General features: G+C 39.9%; 1 protein-coding gene across 6 annotated transcripts in view; it reads left to right on the top strand.

The window, feature by feature from the left end:
• The first annotated feature begins 3,785 nt into the window (after positions 1-3,785).
• The window catches only part of ARHGEF28 (Rho guanine nucleotide exchange factor 28), an 81,149-nt gene continuing 62,370 nt past the window's right edge, over positions 3,786-22,564 (top strand). For all 6 annotated transcript variants that reach the window (XM_071581020.1, XM_071581019.1, XM_071581024.1 and 3 more), the window contains exons 1-5: positions 3,786-4,086; positions 12,241-12,371; positions 15,390-15,685; positions 18,063-18,207; positions 19,545-19,656. In XM_071581020.1, the coding sequence (XP_071437121.1) occupies positions 4,002-4,086; positions 12,241-12,371; positions 15,390-15,685; positions 18,063-18,207; positions 19,545-19,656 (769 nt within the window). In that variant the 5' untranslated portion in view covers positions 3,786-4,001. The remainder of the gene's footprint in view (positions 4,087-12,240; positions 12,372-15,389; positions 15,686-18,062; positions 18,208-19,544; positions 19,657-22,564) is intronic.

Genomic DNA, 22,564 nt, shown 5'->3' with positions numbered 1-22,564 from the left:
TAAACTTTTCATAAGAAATACCTAGGTATTTGGCAGAGAAGTGAGGTCATAAAAGTTATGTATGCGACAAGTCAACCTACAAGACCTGTGAGGCTGTTGCTAGCCACAGTCTGCCCAGCCATCTCATCATTGTTGTGGGCAGATGGAAAGAGTGTTAGAGTTGGAGGGAGCTTGGTGTGTAGGACCTGGTTGGTAGTGTTTTGCTTTTAGTTGCCTTTCATTCACATTTGCTGAGTTTTCAATATGATTGGTAACTCTAATGTTAGGTAATGCAGATAGTTTTTCCAGGTATGTTGGCTGATCCTCTCTGTGGGTAGATATGCTGATTAGTACACACAACGGAGTGAAGAAGATAGGAAAGCCACATGTGCGTGTGGATCACAGAGACTGGTAGTGAAGATCACCTAACCCTTTCTGCACCATGTTACTTTGTCAGAGTCTTCTCTGTGCCTTGGGAAAGGATTGCAGGCCCTGCTGGGCCTGGAGTAGAATCAAGCTGGGGGAAATCAATTTCATCTCTCATATCAGGGGATACCCTGCCCAGTGCAACCTGACCAGGGTGTTTTTGACAGAGCCATTGTTCAGGCAGCTCTCATCCTACCTATACTCAACAACGACCCTCTCCAGCCCTGTTTCTGGAGTTGGTAACCCCATTTTCTGTCCCTTCTCCATCTATGGAGGAGCACTGAGCCTAGCAGAGTTGTCTCCTTCTGGTCCGTTCAAGAGGTAGAGCTACTAGCCCATGGCTTAGCAATGTTTGGGGAGAGGGAGCCCACTCACTTGGTATCAGTGGCTATCTACCGAATGTGCAAAGGAGACAACAGTGCTGTTTCATGGAGACTGCAGATGCTGGTGGCATTTTTCTGCTTCCTTCGGTCTTGCCACAAGTCATAGGAATGGTCAGACAATAGACTGCTATCTCTGAGAAACATTTAGATCTTATGGATGTGTTTTGGCAAGCATTGGGTGAAAAAATTTAAAGCATTACATTACTTATCAAAAGTGTTAGCCTTAGTACACACAACCTCCCTATTTTTTCTTTTTCTTTGCTTCTATATATTAGTACATATAATTGAAAACATTTTTTTAATGTTTTCTGTCTAGAAAGCTCCTTTTATTTAATAAGCAGACAGATCTCTGTGTCAGCTGCTTGGAAATGCCACCACTTTGGAAAGAAAGAGTGGCAGGTAAAGTAAGTTGGATAATCCTACCAAGTGCAAGAATACAGAAGCAAGATATTTGTAGCCAAAGACTGTAGGGCAAAGCCCTTCTTTGTAGCAAAGAACAGCATGACGTCTTTCACAGTTGCTTAAAGGAGTTTACAAACAAGAAAAAAAAATCTTTCACAAGATCCAAACAGAGCAAGTAATGTGAATGATATTCAATTAACCCTTCAGAAATAGGGGTTAAGGTTGATAATTGATTTGTACTTTCAGACTGCCATTGACAAACTCCCATGCAAGATCCTATTCAGGAAAGATTGCAGTAAGCAGGTGAAAAGCTCAAGAATTTAGAAAAGGAGTAGATGATAAATGGCAGGAGTAGTGACTGGATTCTCCAAGCATTGTGTAATAGGGCTGCTGTTAAAAAATTATTCAATAATCCATAATTACTCATTTGTGTTATAATGTTGTAAATGAATGCAGCTAGTTTAAGAGAGGGAGCAGGTAATAACAGCCCTGAAAACATCTATGCAATGTACAGAGGTCATTCAGGAAAGTAAATGTCTCGGCACGTAAAATATTTTAATGCCATTAAATACACTGGCTGCATTTCAGCATGATGGGTGTTTTGTTCAACTGTGGTTATGCCTCCCTGGTCTAAACAGAATTCCAGGAAGACCAATGGGAGTGAGTTCTTTTTGCTGAATGCATACTTGAAAAAGCCTGAATTAGTCAATTTGCAGAAAAGAAGCTCAAATGGAGATACTGCAGAAGTAAGCAAAAATCGCCATTTCTCATAAAGTAGAACAAAAGAATAGTTGATAAAATGAAAAAGTAAGAAATTTTAAAGCCTGTGTAAAATAAACATCTCTCTCTTAAATTGCTACTTGGCCATGAAGCACTGCCATTTGCGCACATCTGAAATGAAGACTTTTATTCCAGTTGGTGTTAAATATATCCAATGAGTGAGAGAAAACACTTGCGTAAGGAAGATTGCTGTGTAGAGGGGAAGTCTTTTGAGTTGAAGCAGTTGGGAAGATATTCCTTAAGCGAACAAGTTATTTGACAAATATGCTGTATCCTTTCCGGGAGACAGGCAAGTGCCCTGAGTGGTGTGCAGGTGGGAAGGCATTATGTCAGTGCCTGTGTTCCTGTTTGCCCAGGGGATTTATCAGTGCAATTAAACCTGACATTCCAGGGAGTGAAGAAATTTTGAAGTGGATGCTTAAAGCATGGATTTATATCCTCCCTTTATTTTCCATTGTCTGTGTTAAGTCCTGGGGCTGTTAATTTTCTATATAAATCAAACAAAGTCTATGTGAGTGTCTAATATTTAAAGTGAAAGTCTAAGGCTTCCAGTGTCTGGGGTGAATTATTCTTTTCAGGACTAACAAAGCTGGCAGAACTTCAGTTAAGGCAAGGGCAGAACAATGATGTGTTTCAACTGTGTTTTATGTAATTGTGCACTTTATGGAGGGCTTGTATAATTATTTTATCCCTGAAAATATGATATTTTTCTAATGGGTTTTGAATTAAATTTGCATTTGAATTGAACTATTTTCTTTCAACAAATACGCTGTTATCTCTGACAGAAATGTGGACCAAGGAATCACTTGAAACATAATACAGAAGTAGTGCTGCAGACCTTACCAGCCTGAAAAATAATTGAAGTGAAGTAAGGAATGTTAACAAGCTCAAATGTCATCATCTTCCGAAAACTGACATTTAAGCTGGTCCACATTACCTCTCCTCCTTTATGTGGAATACAAAACCACATACATTGTGAAGTAGCTAAAAGAAAGATTTGCTGGAGTTGGTTAAGAAACAGTGGACATGTTATTTTTGTGTTAGCTCTTGTATAGCCACATGTGAGCCTGTTAAAAAAATGAAGTTTGTGTAGAGTAAAGATGTTGGGGGAAGGGATAATGAGTTCCTACTGAATACTAATTGCCTAGGAGTTGTTCAGGGAGACTGAACTGAATGGAAGATTTGTTGTAAATTAGTGACTAGCTGTATTGTGCATTGCAGTGAGGTTAGAGCAGGGCTGTAAAGGTGCCAGCTCTACAAAATCCTTATGATTCACTGTCTAACTTGGTGACTGTGTGAAGGGTAATATACTGTGCAGACTAAATATTACTGGAAAAAACGCTCCTCTGATGACAGTGTAATCTTTCTTCTTGACACTTAAGCTTTAAGCTCATTTGAGCTAGAAAGATGAGAGTGACAGATTTTGAGTGAGTTATCTCTGCCTTTTCAGCTGCAACATCCCAAGGTCTGCCAAAGCTGTAAACGTTTGAGAGGAGGGGTATTGCTCGGAAGTAGTATAGAGTCCACCAGACTGATGAGTGCTCTTAGCTTGCTGTTAATCTTTGGCTTCTTTAATTCCAGCATTTTGCTTGTCCTTAGTTTGAGATCTTCTAAACCCCACTTTTAACATGGAAACAAAGCTTTGCAATTGTTTGTTTGCTTTTGAGAAGTATTTTCTCATTCCTTACTGGGCTGCTTTTGTTTTCATTTACATCAAAATGGAAAGGTGAGTTAATGATTCATTGGCACACAGTGATCTTTCAAATAGCTCTGGACCAGGATGCAACAGCTCAGCTCGAAGCTCTCATACTTTAACCTCCTTGGGTCTGCAGTGATATTTGCAGCCTGATGTGCCTACATGCCTGGACGCCTGAAGAGAGCAAACATTTACAGCTTCTCTCTCCCCTGTGTTTAGTGGGCAGTTTGATCCTTCTTTGTCCATTCCTTTATTTCACATCACTCTAAGGCTTGACTTGCTATTGAGAACAACAAAGTGCAACTTTGGGAATCTGCTATTTATTTAGCTCAAAAATGGACTCAGACTCTGATTCACCTTTTAATTACTCATGGCCTTCCTTACCTAAAATGAGGATTCGAAGAAGGGCATCCAAACCAGGTAGAAAAAGTTATCTTGTTTTAAATGACTCTTTCTTGATAGCTCTGCCTCCTTTTCTTTGTCTGGTTCTCTAAACAGCTTGTGAGGTAAATTTTCTCCCTATGAAAAGGCTCCTTTAGATAATAGTTTATGCTCCTTTAGATAATAGAGTTGGAATGTGTTAAGTAAAAAGGAAGTATTTTCTCCAGATTATGTGCTGTTCTTTATAACTCTTTCTATTTCTTTACTCTCTTAGGATTTTGTCCTTCTTCTTGTATGTGTAGCTCTCACTGAACAACTCTCATACCCTGGAGCTGCATAGCACAGTAGCAGCTGCAAACAGCAGTTACTTTCAGTTAGGGAGAATTTGGTAATTCAACTATGCCTCAACAGCTAACAGGATATATATATATATATATATATATATATATATATATATATATATATACATATTTTTAATTATGTACAAAAATCTTACCAAAATAAAGAGAAAAATCTTTTGCTATCTGCAAAAGAAAACGGGTCAGCTACTGGTTTTGGTGGCAGGGTCAGTTACTCTCTGCATAGTGTTAGACTTTATTCTCTGTGGAGAAGTCTTTAGGAGGTAAGCATTATAAATATTATCAGTATGGTAAAGGGGGTTTTGAGGAGGCTAAAAAGCACTGACCAGCAAATTTATGTTAGGAAGAATTAGGATTGGAAGCTTTAATGAAGAAAGACAAATCTTTACCACATTTAAAAGAAAAAAAAATGAAAGAATGACAAAAAATATGATTTGTCCTTCCTTTCATAGGACTGGGGTGTTTTTGTGTTTCAGAATGGAAAAAAAACCCAAATTAGAGAAGTAAGATGCATCATTCTTATTAAACTCAATAAGCCATGAGAAGCATATTTACATAGACTTGAGACTTTGACCTACTTTTTAGAGTGTACAGAATGCAGGTTTTAATGTGCATGATACTTCCATAGCTTTTTATGTTTATTCATGGGGAATCCAGTATTTCCCAAGTGCATAGGAGTTTCTGCAGTGTGTGTGGATGCACATGCAATTTGCAAAGATAATGAAATTAATTGCAAGTTTCATGGTGTGTGTTCTCTCAATCTCTAACAAGGTCTCATTTTATCTGTAAATGCTGTAGCTGTGCACCCATCCTTCATTAACTTTTTTTGGACAGCTTTTTTTTTTCTCCTAATGCTTCACCTTTTGTAAAGAACTGGATATCAATGTGGTGTTTACATGTTATAGCACTGCACTTTGTTTTTCATCCCTGTTAGTAGTATACTGACACGTGTGGCTTTGATGCATAACTGGCCGTATATGTGGAGTTGTTGGAGCAAGAAGGTGCTTGCTTTAGTGGTAAAGTTCAAGGGTTCAGTTGTGCTTGGGTGATAGAAATTCTGGCTGCCCATGGGGTGGGAGAAGTGCCTCTTCAAAGGAGACAGCAGGATCATGATCTAACCTCATGATTTGTGCTTTTTTCTGGTAGAATCTGAACATGACCAGCTGATCCTGGCATGCACGTCAGGGGCACATAGCTGATGGTTGCATTTCTGTCATGCAGGGCCTCAGATCTCAGTGAACAAGAGACTTGCCTGGCAGGAAATGGTGCAGGGTTCTATCAGCTTGCTCCAAAATAGTGAAGTTGTGTGCCTGTACTGGATGCTCCAGCTGATCTGAGCAGTGAAATTTCAACTGCCTCCCTCTCCCTCTGAAGCATCACGCTGTTGGTTTTCTAGCCTGTGGTTGCTCCTCATGGGAGACAGGGGAGCTGTGCAGACTGTCCTGCTCTCTGGAATGGGAGTCAAAAGCATAAAGTGTCATACCCCACTTTTCACCTTATGCATTAGTGTTTTCATTCCTTGCTCAGGGACCTTTGGTGGTGAAGCCCCTGCCCTTCCCCTGAACCCCTGGAGGCTGTTGGGAACTAAGTGCAGGCTCCACACCTTTGGGACATGCATTGCACATCACCCTTCTCCTACTGAAGCTTGTATGACATATTTAAAGGGTAATTAGGCTCAACAGAAAATATGACCATGACTCTGTCTTAGTGATTGGGCTGGGGAGAGGATCTAGGTTTTTTTATCTTGCTGCAAGGCTCCAAATGTATTTATTTTGTTATTCTATGTGAAATTGCAACAAGGCAGGTTTCTTCTCCCCTGCACTTGCTCTGTGTAGTTCTACCTATTCAGACACAGTGACTTTCAGAACCTTTTCAAAGCCTTTAGGAGTGCTGAGAATATCTGCATCATAGACTGAAATGGTTAATGATTTATGCATTCTAAGAAATTTTGTAGGCTTTTGACTTTTGCATTATACTCCTGATGAACAGTTGGGGCCCATTCCTCCCTCCAGTGCTAAAAATGTCTAGCCCTGAAGAGGCAAGAAGAGCCGTTGCCATGCCCTATGAGGGTTCACAGGACACGCGACACTGCTTCATGGAAAACAACTCCCTGCCTCAGGGAGAGGTGCAAAAGGCATGCTGAGGGTATAAAAATGGACTGGTGACTTTGGGAATTTGGGTTCTGTTCCGTGTCCTTGCCGCCTGCAGGACTGCTGAGATGCAATGCTGGATCCCTAGGGCGGTGACTATTTAACCTTCTCATCTTTTCTTATCTCTTCTTTTTCCTTGCTGTCCTGGACTCTTCTCCTGTCTTTCTTTCCCCTATGCATCTTTTCCCCCCACTAAGGTTATTTTCTATGTCACACTATACGGAATTGTTAAAATAAACACCAATTATATAGTGTCGTTTCACTTTAATCCACCCCAAAGGGAATTATTAAAAACAAACTAGGTTACCACCGTCCGCTTTCCAGGAGCGGGTCATGACAAATTGTCTCTGACAAGTCCGTCCTACTGCACAAGGTTTTGGGAGTTATACCCCAAGTTCAGTCATGCAGAGCTTGGAGGAGAAACCAAGCATTCCATATCTTGGGAAAATACTTTATTGTGCTGTTACATAAAATGAGACATCAGCTTGTTTCTGTTTGTGTATTCACTTGTATAGTAGGTAAAGTGCCTTCTTCAGGGAGGGAGTCAGGACTGTGAGTTCCATGTTGGAAATGGATACTTTCTTAAAGCCCACATGTAGGTGACCAAGATCAAGGTCAATGATCGACATGTGCCATTATTCTTAATGGTTGCTTTTGGACCGCATCTTGAACATGATTGAATGATTTTCTATCATCTGTGTGCCTGATCCTCCTCATGCAGTATATAGGAAACACCGTGCTTTGGTTTCCAACTTTATATAGTTAACACAGTTAAATTTATTCTTTGGGTCAATAGCACTTCAGTGTCCACCCTGCTTTACCTTCCATGCAGTGTTATTCTTATGTACTTGCTTAATTTTACTGTCATAGGTAGTTACACTGTCTGAATCAAGACCTAAGACTTGAATGAGGGGTACAGATCCCCCATTAAAACTGGTTGTATGGTCCACATACATAGATGTGCATGTCACTTCACTTGGCCCCTTGCTAGGAACATGTGGACTTCTTCCTTCAAAAGCAGATAACCTCTTCTGGATTTAGAGCAGTGTTTCTGTGGTCCTGTATGATACATGTAATTAGCTGTGTTTTTCATTGACTTCCAGTTATACATTAAGCCCTGCTCACATTGCTGGGGGTAAATATGATGAGCTGTCTGAAAACTATGCACTGTATTTAGCGATGGGAATTTGTAATTTCTTTCCTGGCTCTTGCCTTGGTCATGTTGATGAATTTCGCTGCTCTTCTGCTGTGTGTTCTCCCACAGAACAATTTAAGTTTTGATTTTTGTGTTATGTTCTTGCCCTTTTCCGACACAGGTCATTCAAGGCTATACATTTTCCATGCCAACATAAAGCATGCTTTGAATTATTGCTGTAATGACCATGTGTTTTTCTGAGGTTAAAGTATAAAAAGTTAAAGTATAAGCTTTTGTGCCTGGTAAAATGTGAAGCATTTGTTGTACAACATTACAGAAGATGTAGAGAACTCGTGCCTAGTTATTTGTTAGTCAAGTCTTTTATTTTATCCATGTTTGGAGATTATTCTTCCTAACACTGTGTCTGACTAATGCATACAACTTTCTTGACTGTTTATCAGGCAGATGGCAGAGAACCACAGGCTCTGCTAAAGGAATCATGTCTTTGTTTTATTCTTCTTCTGTGACCACAGTATAAAGCCAGAGAGCATTTAGCTCTGGCAGGAGGATCAGGCTGGTGAACTGTGCTTGCTAGGTTGTTTCAGTAGCAAAGCCAATTCTGCTGTGTTGTGTTCAAATAATTTTTACCTTTGTAAGCATCTTGAAATCCATTTTCAACACCATGCAGAGCCAAAACTCTTAGGGAACACCTTTGTCAGTTTGCTGTGATAGTCTTGTTTGTCCTTTCACAAGCTGTGCAGAATTTTTGCATCTGCAATGTGAATAAACATTTTGAATGTCTAAGGGAGATTTTTGAGCTATTTTGTTTGAATTTTTAGTGATAGTTTTGATTTTTCAGGCATGGACAACATTTCTGTATATTACTACTGCTACCCAGCAGTGCAAGCTATTACCTTCTGCCAGTGTTAACCTGGAGGGGAAAGTCTGCTGATGGTCCTTGTAAGATCAAGAAGACTTGTAGCTAGTAAGGTGGGTTGGAGGAACTTAGTTAGTCTGTAGGAATGCAGTGTGTGATAGGGACATTTGTGAGGGTTTTGTCACTTTTTAAACTATGCTGACCTGGCCTATGGAAATAAGTTACTAGTAGTCAATGTGCAATTAATAGTGCATTCAGCACTTTGCATTCAGCAAAGTCTTTAAATACTTCTCATGTTAAAAGTTAGTTAGGTATATTCATCCCTTCACACATGTTTGAAATGGGGAGGGCAGAGCGGGGTGATATCGCCATTGGACTCTATGATCTTAAAGGTCTTTTCCAACCTATACTATTCTATGATTATGTGAAGCCCAAGATAACTTGTCTGTTCATTTTAAACCCTAATGAATAATCCCCATTTAGACATCTCACCTTTATCAACAGGCTGACTGGAGTATTGCCAGGAAAGCATATGGCATTTGACAGTGATAAGCAGTAAAGACTTACACACCAAAAATACTGCAGATAACATATTCTCATGTAGTTTGTTGTATTTGTAGCAGATTTCTCCAGAATTTATTACTTAGGTTGTTACTCTCTTACAGAATTTTAAAATAACGTAAAATGCACTATTAGAAGTTGCTATATAAATCAAAATGAGAATTAATAGAGGGATTTTATTGTTAGTGTTTTGGGATGTGTAATTAATTGAGCAGTCCATTAAGTGACTTTGGCATATGGCATCCCACCCTCAAGGGGAAGAGAGAACCCAAGATGCTCACAGATGCTCATGGTCAAAATGAATGGCTAAAGTCAGAGAGTCCACAAAAGCTTACTAAGCTTTATTAGTAAATTAAAACTTGGCATGGAAATTACTGTAAGTTAGTTCCTGATCTCCTCTTATAAGCACGTGGCAGTGGGGTTTGGGTAAAGGGGTAGTGTGAAGGGGAAGAGAGAGAAGGGGATGGATGAAAGAGAAGGAGAGAGAAAGAAAGGAGGGAAGGGAGAGAGATCAACAGTCCTGACTTCAGCATTGATCCAGGTAATGGGGTGCCCTTGTTGAGGGGATACTTTTTGATAGATAGGTTTTTCCCCACCTTGGAGGTAAGTTTCTTTCTTTCTATGTTAGCTAGTTATCACATGCAGTCCATTCTTCTAGAGCTTTATGGAAGAGGTAGGAGGGCTTTGGGGATTTTGGATGGTCTTGGTCCTCCTCTATGCTTCATGTCCATTTCTCAGCCTCATTTCTGTGCCTGCTCTGTACTATGTGGTGTTTATCTCCAGGATCTAGAACATTTGTCCCAGAGAAGTGCTGCCCTACCCCCTTCTTCAGCCACATCCTGTTCTTTCTTTCAGTGTGTAATTACCAACAATTCCTGATTGTCTCCACAGCCATGCAGCTATTGGTGTTTGAGAGATATACATCATTCTTTATCTTCTAGACTTCTACATCCCAGCAATGGGGACTCTTGCTGAAGTCAAGAAACTGCCTCCTTAGTTTCAGGTTTACACCATGATGAGGGAATCCCTAATGCATGGGCTGTTTTTTCAGTGGTGTGTGTTGAAACTTTGCAACCTAGCACTGGAGCTGTACACCACCCTTGCTAGTTGTACCGAGTGGGTCTGTATACACTTAGGAGTGTGGACTGGGAAAGATAATAAGCATAGAAGAAGAAATGGAGAGCATCACATTTTCTTTCTTGATGGTTGTTGGTTTAAGACCAACTCCTGGAAAGCTTTGCTTGCCACAAGAAAGTACTATCAATTTTGTCAGATCTCATTTCCATGTGATTTTAGCTGCCAGAATTGGATGAACTGCTGTAGAAAACAATGCTTTTATACTATTTATAAACAAAGACTTCTGAATCTTGTCAGACATAAGGAAATGGTTTGTAGCTTTAAAAGTTCTCAAGATGACAGTTACTAAAATCATGTTAAAATTCTTGCAGGAGGGAGAAACAAAATGAGAAGTGTAAAGATGTTTTAATGGTATGAGATCTATAAGGCTGTCAGGGCTTGGAACCAAATAATTCATAGTATGCCATTTCCAAAGGGGAATTTCCAGTTTTCTCTAAGTATAGAGCTTACAGATCATGGGCTTTATGAAATAGCATCTTAAAAATAAATAAAAGCTGTGGTGTGACATTGCAGATTTTGCAGTGGCTTGGGATTTTTTTTTTCAAGCAACCAGTACCCCAGACCTTAACAAGTGTAGTTTCTAATCCTGTTCTGTTTCTTTCATTGTGAGTTTTCTTGCAATCTGATGATTGTAAGCATTGTGGATGGGCTTTGAACAACCTGATCTAGTGAATGGCAGGGGACTTGGCCTAGGTGATCTTTAAAATTCTCTTTCAACCCAAACAATGCTATATGGCTCTGTGATCTTCCAAAAGAATTTATGTTGCTTTAGGAATATAGCATGAAGAAAGTATTTGCAGAAAATAAATTTCTAATGCAGATTAAGAAGGATTTTTAAAATAATAGTGAATAATAGACAAATTTGAATTAAGTTTATTGAGAGTTTTGGTTTTAGATATTTTGCTGAGTATGAGGCTTTTCTCTATCATATTGTTCTTATGGTAGTGGATCTCAGTTCACTTCCAGTGGCAATGCTTGACTTGCAGCATCTTAAAGTAAGAAAAAAATTAGATTATAATTGTGATTTTTTAAAGCCTATTTTCACACAGTCTAGAAGAAGACTGGTTTCTACTTTGTCAAGTTTTTCTCCTTTTACAATCAGAGGATAATCCAGCTCAAATGCTGGATTGGTGGGTGCTCTTCATACTTAGAAACAGCTTTAAGAGAAGTGGGCCTGCAGAACAGAGGATTTCTATTGCTCAAAGGCATGAAATATTGAGCCCATGCAGGTTTTTATATTTGTAGTCATGAGCACAGTACTGAAAATGAAACTCTGGACTACTGTTAATGATTCTTGTGAAACAGATCAGTAGCAAAAGCATAGCAGATGTAGTATCCATCCCAAACATCTTGTTCATGGATCAGATCTTCATTGATTGCTGTCAGTCTGTAAAGGCTGTATCAGTGGCATTTTATTTATATCCTTTTTGCAATTTTATTGGTGTTTTTTTGTTTTAAGAACAGTAATCTGGTTTACTGGTTTAAGATTAGTATTTATGTAGCTGCCCGTAGGTAAAATGCTTTAGGGAAATCATTATTTGACTGTAATTGAACTGTATTTTATTCAGATGTTAGGTATTTAATGTATAGGCCATAATAATGCATATTTCATCCTAGGCCATAAACCTTGCCCTCTCTTCTTCTGCAACCACAAATTTCTACAAAACTCTAGGTTAGGTGGAAAATAGAAGCTTTTGCTAACCAAGATACAGGAACACTTATTTTTATGTTACATGAGTGTTTTTGTGATAACTTTTAGAGGCTTGTCAGCAATAGGCTTCTTGGAACATATAGCAAGTGTTAGGCAATTATGAAATGAGCGGTTTTTGAGTGGTCAGACAAGTGTTACTCAAATTGTAATGCTAAGATTTGGTGCTTAATATTTAATTTTACCATTTTTATGACAGTATATATACATGAGAATGAAATTATTTTAGATGTAATGACATATTTTCCACAATTTCTTTTTTCCAGAGCACAGACACTCTACCCTTGACGTTCTTAGGAAATTGAAGTCTCCCTCTACTTTCTTTGCTGCAACCAGACTTCCTGCCATGCTGAGTGGAAGTGATGAAGTATATGCAAACTGCATGGTAGTAGATCAAGTAAGCTTGTATTTGAACTTTGGGCAAATTTTTCTTCATCTTCTGTTCATTTATTTGCATAACAGGAGGATCTTCTGCATCTGCCAGCAGTGGTGTGTTGTCAGTAAAGTTCTAAACTAAAATCAGTAATACCTTACTATTGTCAGCTATGTTTTGCAACTTAATTATGAGGTCCTTTTGACAAGTTCAGTCGAATTCTTCCTAACCTGTAGGGAGAACTCTGAGGCAGCTCTTTCTGTCTCTTCTCTGTGTGAGCCAAACAATGTGTGCTTCTTTGTAAGAAACATTAAAAATATTACTTGCTTGTGTGTACTTCAGATTTCTCATTTCTATATACATTCATGGTAGACAGGAATTTGTTGTTGCTGGATAATTTCAGAAGTTAATTATAAGCTTATAGCAAAGATGATATTCTCAATAAAAATGAGATATTACTGAAAAGGTGAAGTCAATGTCCTGCAATGGTCCTGTTTCTGATTTGTCACCCATACTGGAGATGACCCAAAGTGTCCAGAGCAAGTTGTATTTGACATCACTGTGTTGCATCTGAAATCACCCTCCATGGTCACACTCAGATATCATCATTTGCACAAGGAGAACTAGTCCAACTCCTGTGTATGGTGGTTGTGTCTAGGTAAACAGATGCAAAATTCTGGTGGTATGTAGCTATTTTTCAGTGATGGTTTAAGTGATTTGTTTATTTCTAACTTGCTGTGGGCACTCCCTGGGCTGCAAGTTGAAATGTAGGAATAAAAAAGTTTCAGATCATAATGTTAGAAGTCTGAGATTTTGCAAGTGTCTTCTCCCTCTCCTCACCCCCTATTCTGTGAAACACTTCACCCACTGCATTCACTGCAGATCCAGTTCCTTGTGACACCTGAGATGGAAGTTCAAATTGGAGGCCAAGTGTGTTCAAAATGCACCAAAAAGTTGTAGAGAAATGCATGTAAAAATTACCCAGGGGTGAGCAACTGTCAGGGGACTATGATGTCCAATCTGTGAACTCTCGATTTGAATGATAGGGAGGTGGAAGGACAAACGGCATCTCCATTACAGATACAGATGTTACTTGGCTGTATTGCTCAGGGGTCCTTCAGCGTGAATTGCTAATCTTTGCTTAATATGTGGCCACATTAAACTTTGTTAAATTGCTGACTGGGGCCAAGTTCTCCCTTAAGCACTACTCAGAAGGAGTCAGAGTGGCTGCTGGAGAAGATTGCCCTGGTGCAGAAGAGGAACATTGCCCAGTCAGAAATAACTTTGCAGGGAAGAATAGCTGTGTAAGACCTGGGAAAAGCATTTTACCTTTGTGCACCCATCTGCAGAGCACAACAGAAGTATTTCCAGATTTGCATGCACCATATCTTTGAATGCAAATGTGGTCTGTAAAAAATGCCAGCAGTTCTTTCTTTCCGTCTTTTACTAAGAACACAATTAAGATGGGGATGAAAGCACAACTCAAGAGGGACTGGAGAGGAGGAAATCAGCAATCTGAAAGACCAGGGCTTTGGAGACACTTGCAATCCTTCCTTTATTCTTACTTTTATACAGGTGCTTTTTGGAGATTGAATGTTTTCACTGGCAGTGTGACTTTTCAGTATTAGTATCTAAATAGATGACATTAGGCTCTAACTAAAAGACTGTGTTTTAGTATCATCTGCAGAGTCAACAGGAGAATTCAAAGAATTGATACCAGAATCTAAATTCTAATCCCTGTACCTGAGAAAACAGACTTTTCAACTCCATTCCTGTCTTTGTGCAAGAGGAAGGGTGCTTCATATTCATAATTGTTTAATGGCAAAAAATAAGAGTCCTTTCCCTTTGTCCCCTGGAGAAATTCTGTTCTAGGTCATACATATTTATCTCAAAGCTTAGAAAACTGATGCTGAGAAATTAAAAGTGCATGATGTGTAGACTGGGTTTTCCAAATTAAATTGCACAGTGTTGAGTTCTTACCCACACTAATGTATTATGCATATTTTTGCTTGACTTGAAGTTATGTTTTAATAAAACCTATAAATATATGTATCAGTATATTTAATAAAAGGTATAGATAGGAGGAAGAAATTCAGTAGACTTACAAATATCAATTAATTGCTCCTCTAATTAGGGAAAAGAGTAATGCAAGGTCTAGAATCTCTTAGCCATTTAACTTGCTGTCTTGGTTTGAGGGGAAAAACCAAAATGTTGACCCACAAGCGGGGGAGGAGGCCTCCTCCACAATAATCATGCCGCTCTTTATCAAATTTAAGAAGAGGAACTTTTAATACAAGAAGGATAACTGTTCTTAACTGATATATATATATATAAACAGACTAGTGCAAACCGCTTTCCAACACCACGAGAGAGAAAAAAAACCCAACAACAAAACCCAGCAAGTTTTCCTCCAGGAGGAAAGTTATACTTAGGCAGTGTCAGTGTCACAGTCCGGCTGGCTGCGGAGTGAGTTTCCAGTCCCTCTCCAGCAAGACAGACGAGTGGTGAGCTCTCAGATGAACTCTGTCTCTTCCCCCTGTGTTTTTTGCCCAAGAAGCAGAAACACCAGCAGCCAGGAGCAGCAAAGAGCAGCAGCAGCAGTGAGCAGCCAGAAGTAGTCCAGAGCACGCAGCAGCAGCAGCAGCGAGCAGCCAGAAGCAGCAGCGAGACAGCCAGAAGCAGTCCGGGGCAGGCAGCAGCAGCAGTGAGCCGGCTTCTCCTCAACCCCGCACACACCCCCAACTCCCAGCCGTGTGTAGTCCCCAAGAACAAAAGAGACAAACCTGCCCCCACCCAAGTGATCAGCAGTTAACTACTTTTTTTGTTAACTACTGGCATGGGCAGTTAGTGGTAGGGGAGAGAATTTACATAATAATCCCAAACTACAACACTTGCGTTCAGTTCATGTGGTGTAAAAAGTAATAGGGAAAAAACCCCCACGAAACATATATCCATAAATAAAATGGCAGACTACTCAGGTCCTTGTTTTCAGATGATATATCTTGTTATGGCCTCTTACCAGCATTCATTTTTTACCTGTAGGCTGGAGATTCAAAGACTAACTACATTCATGGAGATGGTGATAGCAGTGAAAGGTGTCTGAAGCCCACCAAATCAATCCTGATGGCTAAGAGCTCTTCTTCTCCCTCCCTTGAAGAGGATGATCAATATGTTTCGAAGGAAGAAAGTCAAAGACCAGTAAAAAATGGAGAAAATACAAGATTAAGACATACCATTTCACCTTCTCATCTGTATGTAGCAGATTCATATCTTACATTGAACACCCATGGATTTATTAAGGATCGGGGCCAACTTTATGCTGACATGAAAAGAAGAAGGTATGGAGCTGACTTCATGATATGACCAGAATAAGGATTATTTATAACCACCTTTTATTTCTGGAGTAATAAATGTTTTTTGCTGAGGTGAAGTCACTGTTTTCTATCACTGATACTTACTGTCCTAATAATCTGTTTTCATAAAATAGCTATGAAGACTTTTTAACAAATAAAAGCGTTCATGCAAATGGATACTTTTATACTTTTTTCTTTGCATGCACGTACTCTTTACAGAAAAAGAATCACTCTTCACTATCACTACCATTGTGGCATTTTTGTCAGAAACCAGAATTTCAGTATGGTTTTTCTCAGTAGTATTTTCCATTAAGAAAATAGTCCGAGATCTGTGGAAGTCTCAGTGAAACTTTCAGTTCTTTGTATTGGCCTGTAGAAGGGCCAGGTTATTTCTTACTGCATATATTTTATCTCAAAAGACACGGTGCAGAGTACAGCCACTGTTTGTGATAGGTTCAGATTGTTTTCTGCTGGTAAACAAGGTTTGCTGCTAACAGAGCTGTTTGTCTGAGGATGCTCTTCCAAATGGCTTTAAGTCATGGTGAGAACTGGTGACTTCAGAAATGCAGAGAGCTTTGAAGATGAAACTGTAACTTTGGTCTTTAACAATTAATTTAAAATTTAAACAATTTAACAATAATTTTTCTTGATGAAAAAGCTTTATAACTTCTCTGGATAGATAATACATGAAATAAGTTCCTTTTTGTACAGGAGGAAATTTAAATCTTGTTCCCACATTTCAAGAGTGTTAGGATTAGTAGGAGGTAGGGCATCAAATCTGTGTACAAACAGTAAGGAAGCTGTAGTGTCAGCCAATTTTTAATAGAAGTGGGCAATAAAACTTTCTCTACCTTCATTTTGAGTTTCTTATGCAACTATAAAGTTCCACTTGGAGGAATCTTCAATATAGGTAATAAAATAAATGTCAGACAAAGGATTTTTCTTTCCCAATCTTCTTTTTTGTTTTGTGCTACTTACAGAGAAATTATGTTGATTACTGTAAATAATGTTCCTCTGCCTCCAGTCAGAAACATTTTTTTCCCATACGCTTTTAGATATTCCCACCCTTTTAAAGACTTGGGTCAGGTACCTTTATGAAAACTTCAGGTGTAAATTTCCAGAGACATGTGATTGGCCTTAATATGTCATATGACATATGTGAGTGATCCAAATATTACACATAAAATAAGACTATGAATATATAGTTCTCTTTTGAAACTGGCTTTTTATGTCATAAAAATTCCCTGGGTAAGTTACCCCCAGTAAGTCTTGGATACTTTTGTGTTGAGATAGACATGTATTGCTTTTTCAGTTTTAGCATCTGACAATAGCTGATAATGCATTTAAATAACTTGTTTCTGAGACATCATGTGAGCTATTACTAGGAAGCATTGTGAAATCCTGTCTCCTGAATTGTAAAAAGGAAGTAATTTCAGGTAGTATTGATAGATCTGTGCTTCAACGAAGTAGTGGTGTGTGAAGGAATTTTTGTGCTATTATTCCTGGTAGAAAGTCCAGCTATTTAGAAATACCACACATAGTTTAAAGTTTTATGTTTTATGGCTGGAGTGTTATCGCAAGCAGTCATCCATTCCTCACAGTCACTGATCAAGAGACCATGAACTTGCTCTTGCAGGTAACAGGACCCATTCTGGGAAACCCTGGTACTACTGAAAAACTTAAGGGCATTCTTCTGTTGAGGAACTTTTGCCAATCAAATAGTTTCTAGGTGTTTGGTGTATTGATTTAGCCAGAGATTTTTCAGCCTGCTTGTAGTCCTATGTGTTTTTAAATTGTATGTTTTGAAACAAATCTTATGAACTGTCTCAGACTCTTCTTCATCCCTATTGTAATTTTTCTCTTCCATCCTTTATTGTGAAGTCACAGATGTAGAAAAAAGTACATCTGTGAATAGCCACATGATATCTTTCAAATACCTACATGCACAAAATATCCATCTATGCCCACATATCTGCATAGTGAAATACAAGCTAATTGTCTCAGTTCTCCTTATCATCTCTATAAAGAGGCAGGTTCATGTGTGGAACAAAGCATCTCATTTTAAGGGGGATGCTGAACATGGGTCTAAAATCATTATTCAGAGTTCGCTGGCTGTGGTGGGAGTCTGAATGATCATGAGTGGTACAGGCATCTGCACTGCAGATCCACAAGGCTGGATCAGAGGAGTCCTGTACAGAGTGACAGAGTAGTACATTGACCAGATGATTCCAGACCTGAGACCCTGGTGGTTTGGGCTGTCACTCATGACAGCATTCAGCAGTACCTTTCTCTGTTGGATTAAGATTGAGATAAATTGTTATGAGGAATTCACGAAAATTAAAGACTTTGTTGTCTGCTTCAGCTCAAGTCTCGATGACCTTGAAGTAGACGGTGGAAGTGGAGGTGCTCTGGACAGATCCCATGTTTACTACCCTCCCCTTTGCTCTTCAGAGGCCATGGCTTCAAGCAGAGATGGATTAGACTTATCTACCAGTCTGCAGCCCAAGGTACTTGATAATGTCTTGGTTTGAATTGTTTTCCTCTTAAGTCAATTACTGTAACTATGTGAGAAATGTCTGAAACTGAAAGGGAGAAATGAATTTGCAGTTGGCAGTGCTAATGTCATGAGAGAGCACTCATATAGGGTTGTGAAGCTGAAACTCCCTGCTTGGGGCTGGGCTGGGCAACAGCTATAGAAAGGGTACATCAGAGATTTGCCTTAGCTTTAAAAAAACCCCATCATTTATCAGAATTGTTTTAAAGGAAATGTCTCAGGTTTGGTGAATCAGGATTTTCTAACAAAAATATATGCCGTGAGGAAATGTTTAACCAGCTGCAGTTATGTGAAAAAGTAACAGCTTTTTAAAGTGTAGAACTGGCCTGCTGCCTGTTTTGAAACAATTGCTACACTCAGGTAAATTCGTTTTAGCTTTGTGCATTGAGCAATGCAAACCTCTCACCTTCATTATGGTTTTCTGAAGTATCCTGTCTGTTTTAATTTTCATTAGACCATAGTGCCATTTCTGCGATCTTCAGACACATACATGGAGTTATTTTCTCTTTGTAGGGTTATCCATGGGTTTTTTTAGACATATTTTTTGCCATTGTAGAACTTCACCAGACCTTTAGCAAATGATTGCATGCAGGCAGAAAAAAGAGTTCAGCATAAACACTGAATTCTGTTAGGGCTACTTTTAAAAACATTAAGATAAGCTCTTTATAGGAGTTTAGGAGTAGGCTCTGTTGAAATACAAATGATACATCAAAAATTAGGGGATTTCCTTTCAAGCCCTACTGTTGACATATTTGGGGATTGGAAAATGTTTTCACGCACAATAATAGTAAAAGAAACCACAACAAACAAGAGGGAGAGAAAGGAGAAAGAGGTCAGCTCCTTCTTTTGGAAGCTCTGACATCCGTAATTACCAAGGCATGGCCTTAGTCTCCATGAAATGTTCTTGAGGTATTAAAGTGCTAAGAATAATGCCTCCCTTGGTAAAAGAAGATAGTTTGATCATCAAGTATAATGGCCAGCAACACTGTTTGGATGTTGCCTGTAACCAAACGGGAGAACAATGTAAACTTTCTCTTAGCCTAACTTACATGGGCAAATTATTTCCTGTAATATACAAAAATTTGCCGTGAAGAAAGTTTGACAGACTTCCTAAGAATTCATATGAAGTTGTGAAAAATTATACTTCAACTCAAAACTTCAATGCAATGAAGAAAATATATGCATGTGGTCAACTGTCTTTCTTGCTGTTCTGTTGCTGATTTATTTTGTTTCTATTGGTGATGCATTTCAAAATGACACAAGTTTTAATTTGCTGCAATTTTTTTGTAGGAATACACCATGTACGGGATTCGGTCACGCTCCTATTCCTGCTCCTCCCCCAAAGGTTTGTTAGGAAGACGTCACATTCCTCGGGACTTTGCAGTTCGGGACTCAAATGAAGGTCAGTTCTCTGACTTTGCACAGCCTCATCCCTTACCTTCCTGCTTCAGGCCCAGTGCTGATGGCTTCACTCAGGCCTATCCTGTACACAGAGCTCACCAGAGCGTGGGTCTGGTGGCCTTTGTGTCGCCCTGCTGTCATCCATCACTTTACTCCCCCCTTTAGCCCTGTCATGCCCTCCCCAGTAGAGCCACTGATCCTTGGGAGGGCACACAAACTGGGAGAGCAATAATAATAAAAAAATAATGCAGGCAAGAGCAGTAATCTTCTTTTTGGAAGATCCTTACTCCAGCCACTGCTGAGTGCCTGACAAAGACCAAGAGGAAGCTCAGGATGACATAGAAAAGGCATTAAAAGAGGGCAGATGGCTCCAGCTTCCCAAAGACCCTGGGGAATCTCCAAAACACAAATGGGTAGTAGTCCTTTCTACAGACTGGAAGCAAAACCCACCCTCTTCATCAAATGGAGTCAGAGATGCCTCTGCAAGAGGTTTGTAATTTTTTACGAATTCTTTCTAACATGCTTTATTTCTAGACACATAGTTTCATATTTAGAGGACAACCCACACTTCTTAAAATTGGTTATATTTGAAACCATGCAAAGTGTGAAATACATATACTGTGTTTTTCATACAGCTCACATCAGTTCAAAAACACTTGCATTTCAAGAGGCTTGATCTTTGTCCCTGTAAACCCTGTCAGTTGTCACACTTCCAGCTTGTTTCACACTCCAGTGTACCTTTAATGTTCCACTAGTCCAGAGAAAGAGGCAGGACATGTGAGTTACAGTGAACCAGATGGGATGGACACCCAGAGAGGTTGTGGATGTCCCATCACTGGAAGTGTTCCAAGCCAGTTTGAATGGGGCTTTGAGCAACCTGGCCTAGTGCCATGCCTGCCCATGGCACAGAGCTTGAAACTAGATCATCACAGAATGATTAAGGTTGGAAGAGACCTCCAAGATCATTGATTCCAACCTTTGATTGAACACCATCATGCCAACTAAGCCATAACATTAAGTGCCACATCTAGTTGTTTAATGAACACTTCCAGCGATGGTTTACTTCACTACTTCCATGGGCTGCATATTCCGCTGCTTGACTACCTTTTCAGTGAAAAAATTCTTCCTGATGTCCAAACTGAATCTTCCTGGTGCAGCTTGAGGCCATTTTGTCTTGTCCTGTTGCTAGTTGCCTGAGAGAAGAGGCTGACCCCTACCTGTCTACAGCCTTCTGTCAGATAGTTGTAGAGAGTGATAAGGTCTCCCTGGAGCCTGCTTTTCCTCAGGTTGAACAAACCCAGCTCTTTCAGCTGCTCGTCTTATGACTTACTCTCTAGACACAGCTTTACTGCGCTCCTCTTGATGTGCTACAGCACCTCAATGTCTTTCTTGCAGTGAAGGGTCCAGAACTGAACGCAGGATTTGAGGGGTGGCCTCGCCAGTGCCAAGTACAGAGGAACAGTCACTGCCCTGTTCTTCTGGCCACACTATTTCTGATGTAAGCCAGGATGCCATTAGCCTTCTTGGCCACCTGGGCATATTGCCATCTCATGTTCAGCTGCTGTTGACCAGCACCCACAGGTTCTTTTCTGCTGCGACACTTTCAGCTACTCCTTTTCCAGCCTGTGGTGCTGCCTGGTGCTATTGTGACCCAATTGCAGGACCCAGCACTTTGCCTTTTTGAACCTCATACTGCTGGCCTTGGCCCATCAAGCCAGCCTGTCCAAATCCCTCTGCAGAGCCTTCCTACCCTCTAGCAGATGAACACTCCTGTCCAACTTGGTGTCTGTGAACTTACTGAGGGCGCACTTGATCCTCTCATCCAGATTGTCCATAAAGATATTAAATGGAACTGGTCCCAGTACTGAGCCCTGGGGAATACTTCACTGGTGATTGACTGCCAGCTAGATGCAATTCCATTCACCACCCCGCTCTGGGATCAGCCTTCCAGCCAGTTTTTAACCCAGTGAACAGTTCACCTGTCCAAACCATGAGCTACCAGCTTCTCGAGGAGAATGCTGTGGGAGACAGTATCAAAGGCTTACTGTGAGGCCAGGTAGACAACATCCACAGCCTTTCCCTCATCCATTAGATCATTAAAGGAGATTAGGTTTGTCAAGCAGGACCTGCCTTTCCTAAACCCATGCTGGCTGGGCTTGATGCCTTGGTTGTCCTGCACATGCCTTGGTTGTCAGATGCAAGATAATCTGTTCCATAACCTTCTGTGGCACCAAGATCAGGCTGACAGACCTGTAGTTCCCTGATTAACCTGTAGATTCTCTTTCTGACTCTTCTTGTAGGTGGGCGTCACACTTGTCAACCTACAGTCATCTAGGACCTCCCTGGTTAACCAGGAGTGATGATAAAAGATAGAGAGTGGCTTGGGAAGAAATTCTACCAGATCTCTCAGTGCCCTAAAAGATCCTTAAGGTCCCTCCAACACTAAATACTCTGATTCTTAGGATACTAATTGTGAAACACATGCAAAAAATGTGGAAATACTGTCATTAAATTAGAAATCATTTGACTTCAAAAACGGTTGTGAAGATAAGAAGTAAAATGACTGCTGACTTCTTTTTTCCTTAAGAAACTGTGTTAAGCAGTGCAGCAAATAACCTTGTTGGTGTTGTTCAATTCACTGTAAGATTTTATGTGCTCCTGTCAGGAGGAGTACGTAGTGCATCATGCAGCTATTTTGTATTTTTCCCCATCACCTAAAGTATTTGTAAGCATTTATATTCAACAGACTGGGAGAGAAGTCCCTGGCAAAACAAGGCAGAAGAAAAAGAAGGAAGTATGTCACATATGACAGCAGATCAACAAAGCCCTGTGGCATTTGCTTGAAACAGAATTCCTTTGGCCCTGCAGCTAAAGGTGTCACAGCCTGTTAAGCTTCACCCCGACACCAT

This window comes from Pithys albifrons, chromosome Z, assembly GCF_047495875.1.
Source record: "Pithys albifrons albifrons isolate INPA30051 chromosome Z, PitAlb_v1, whole genome shotgun sequence".
Classification (NCBI taxonomy): domain Eukaryota; kingdom Metazoa; phylum Chordata; class Aves; order Passeriformes; family Thamnophilidae; genus Pithys; species Pithys albifrons.
Note: the sequence above shows the minus strand (reverse complement) of the source record. Positions and strands in the feature narration are given on the sequence as shown.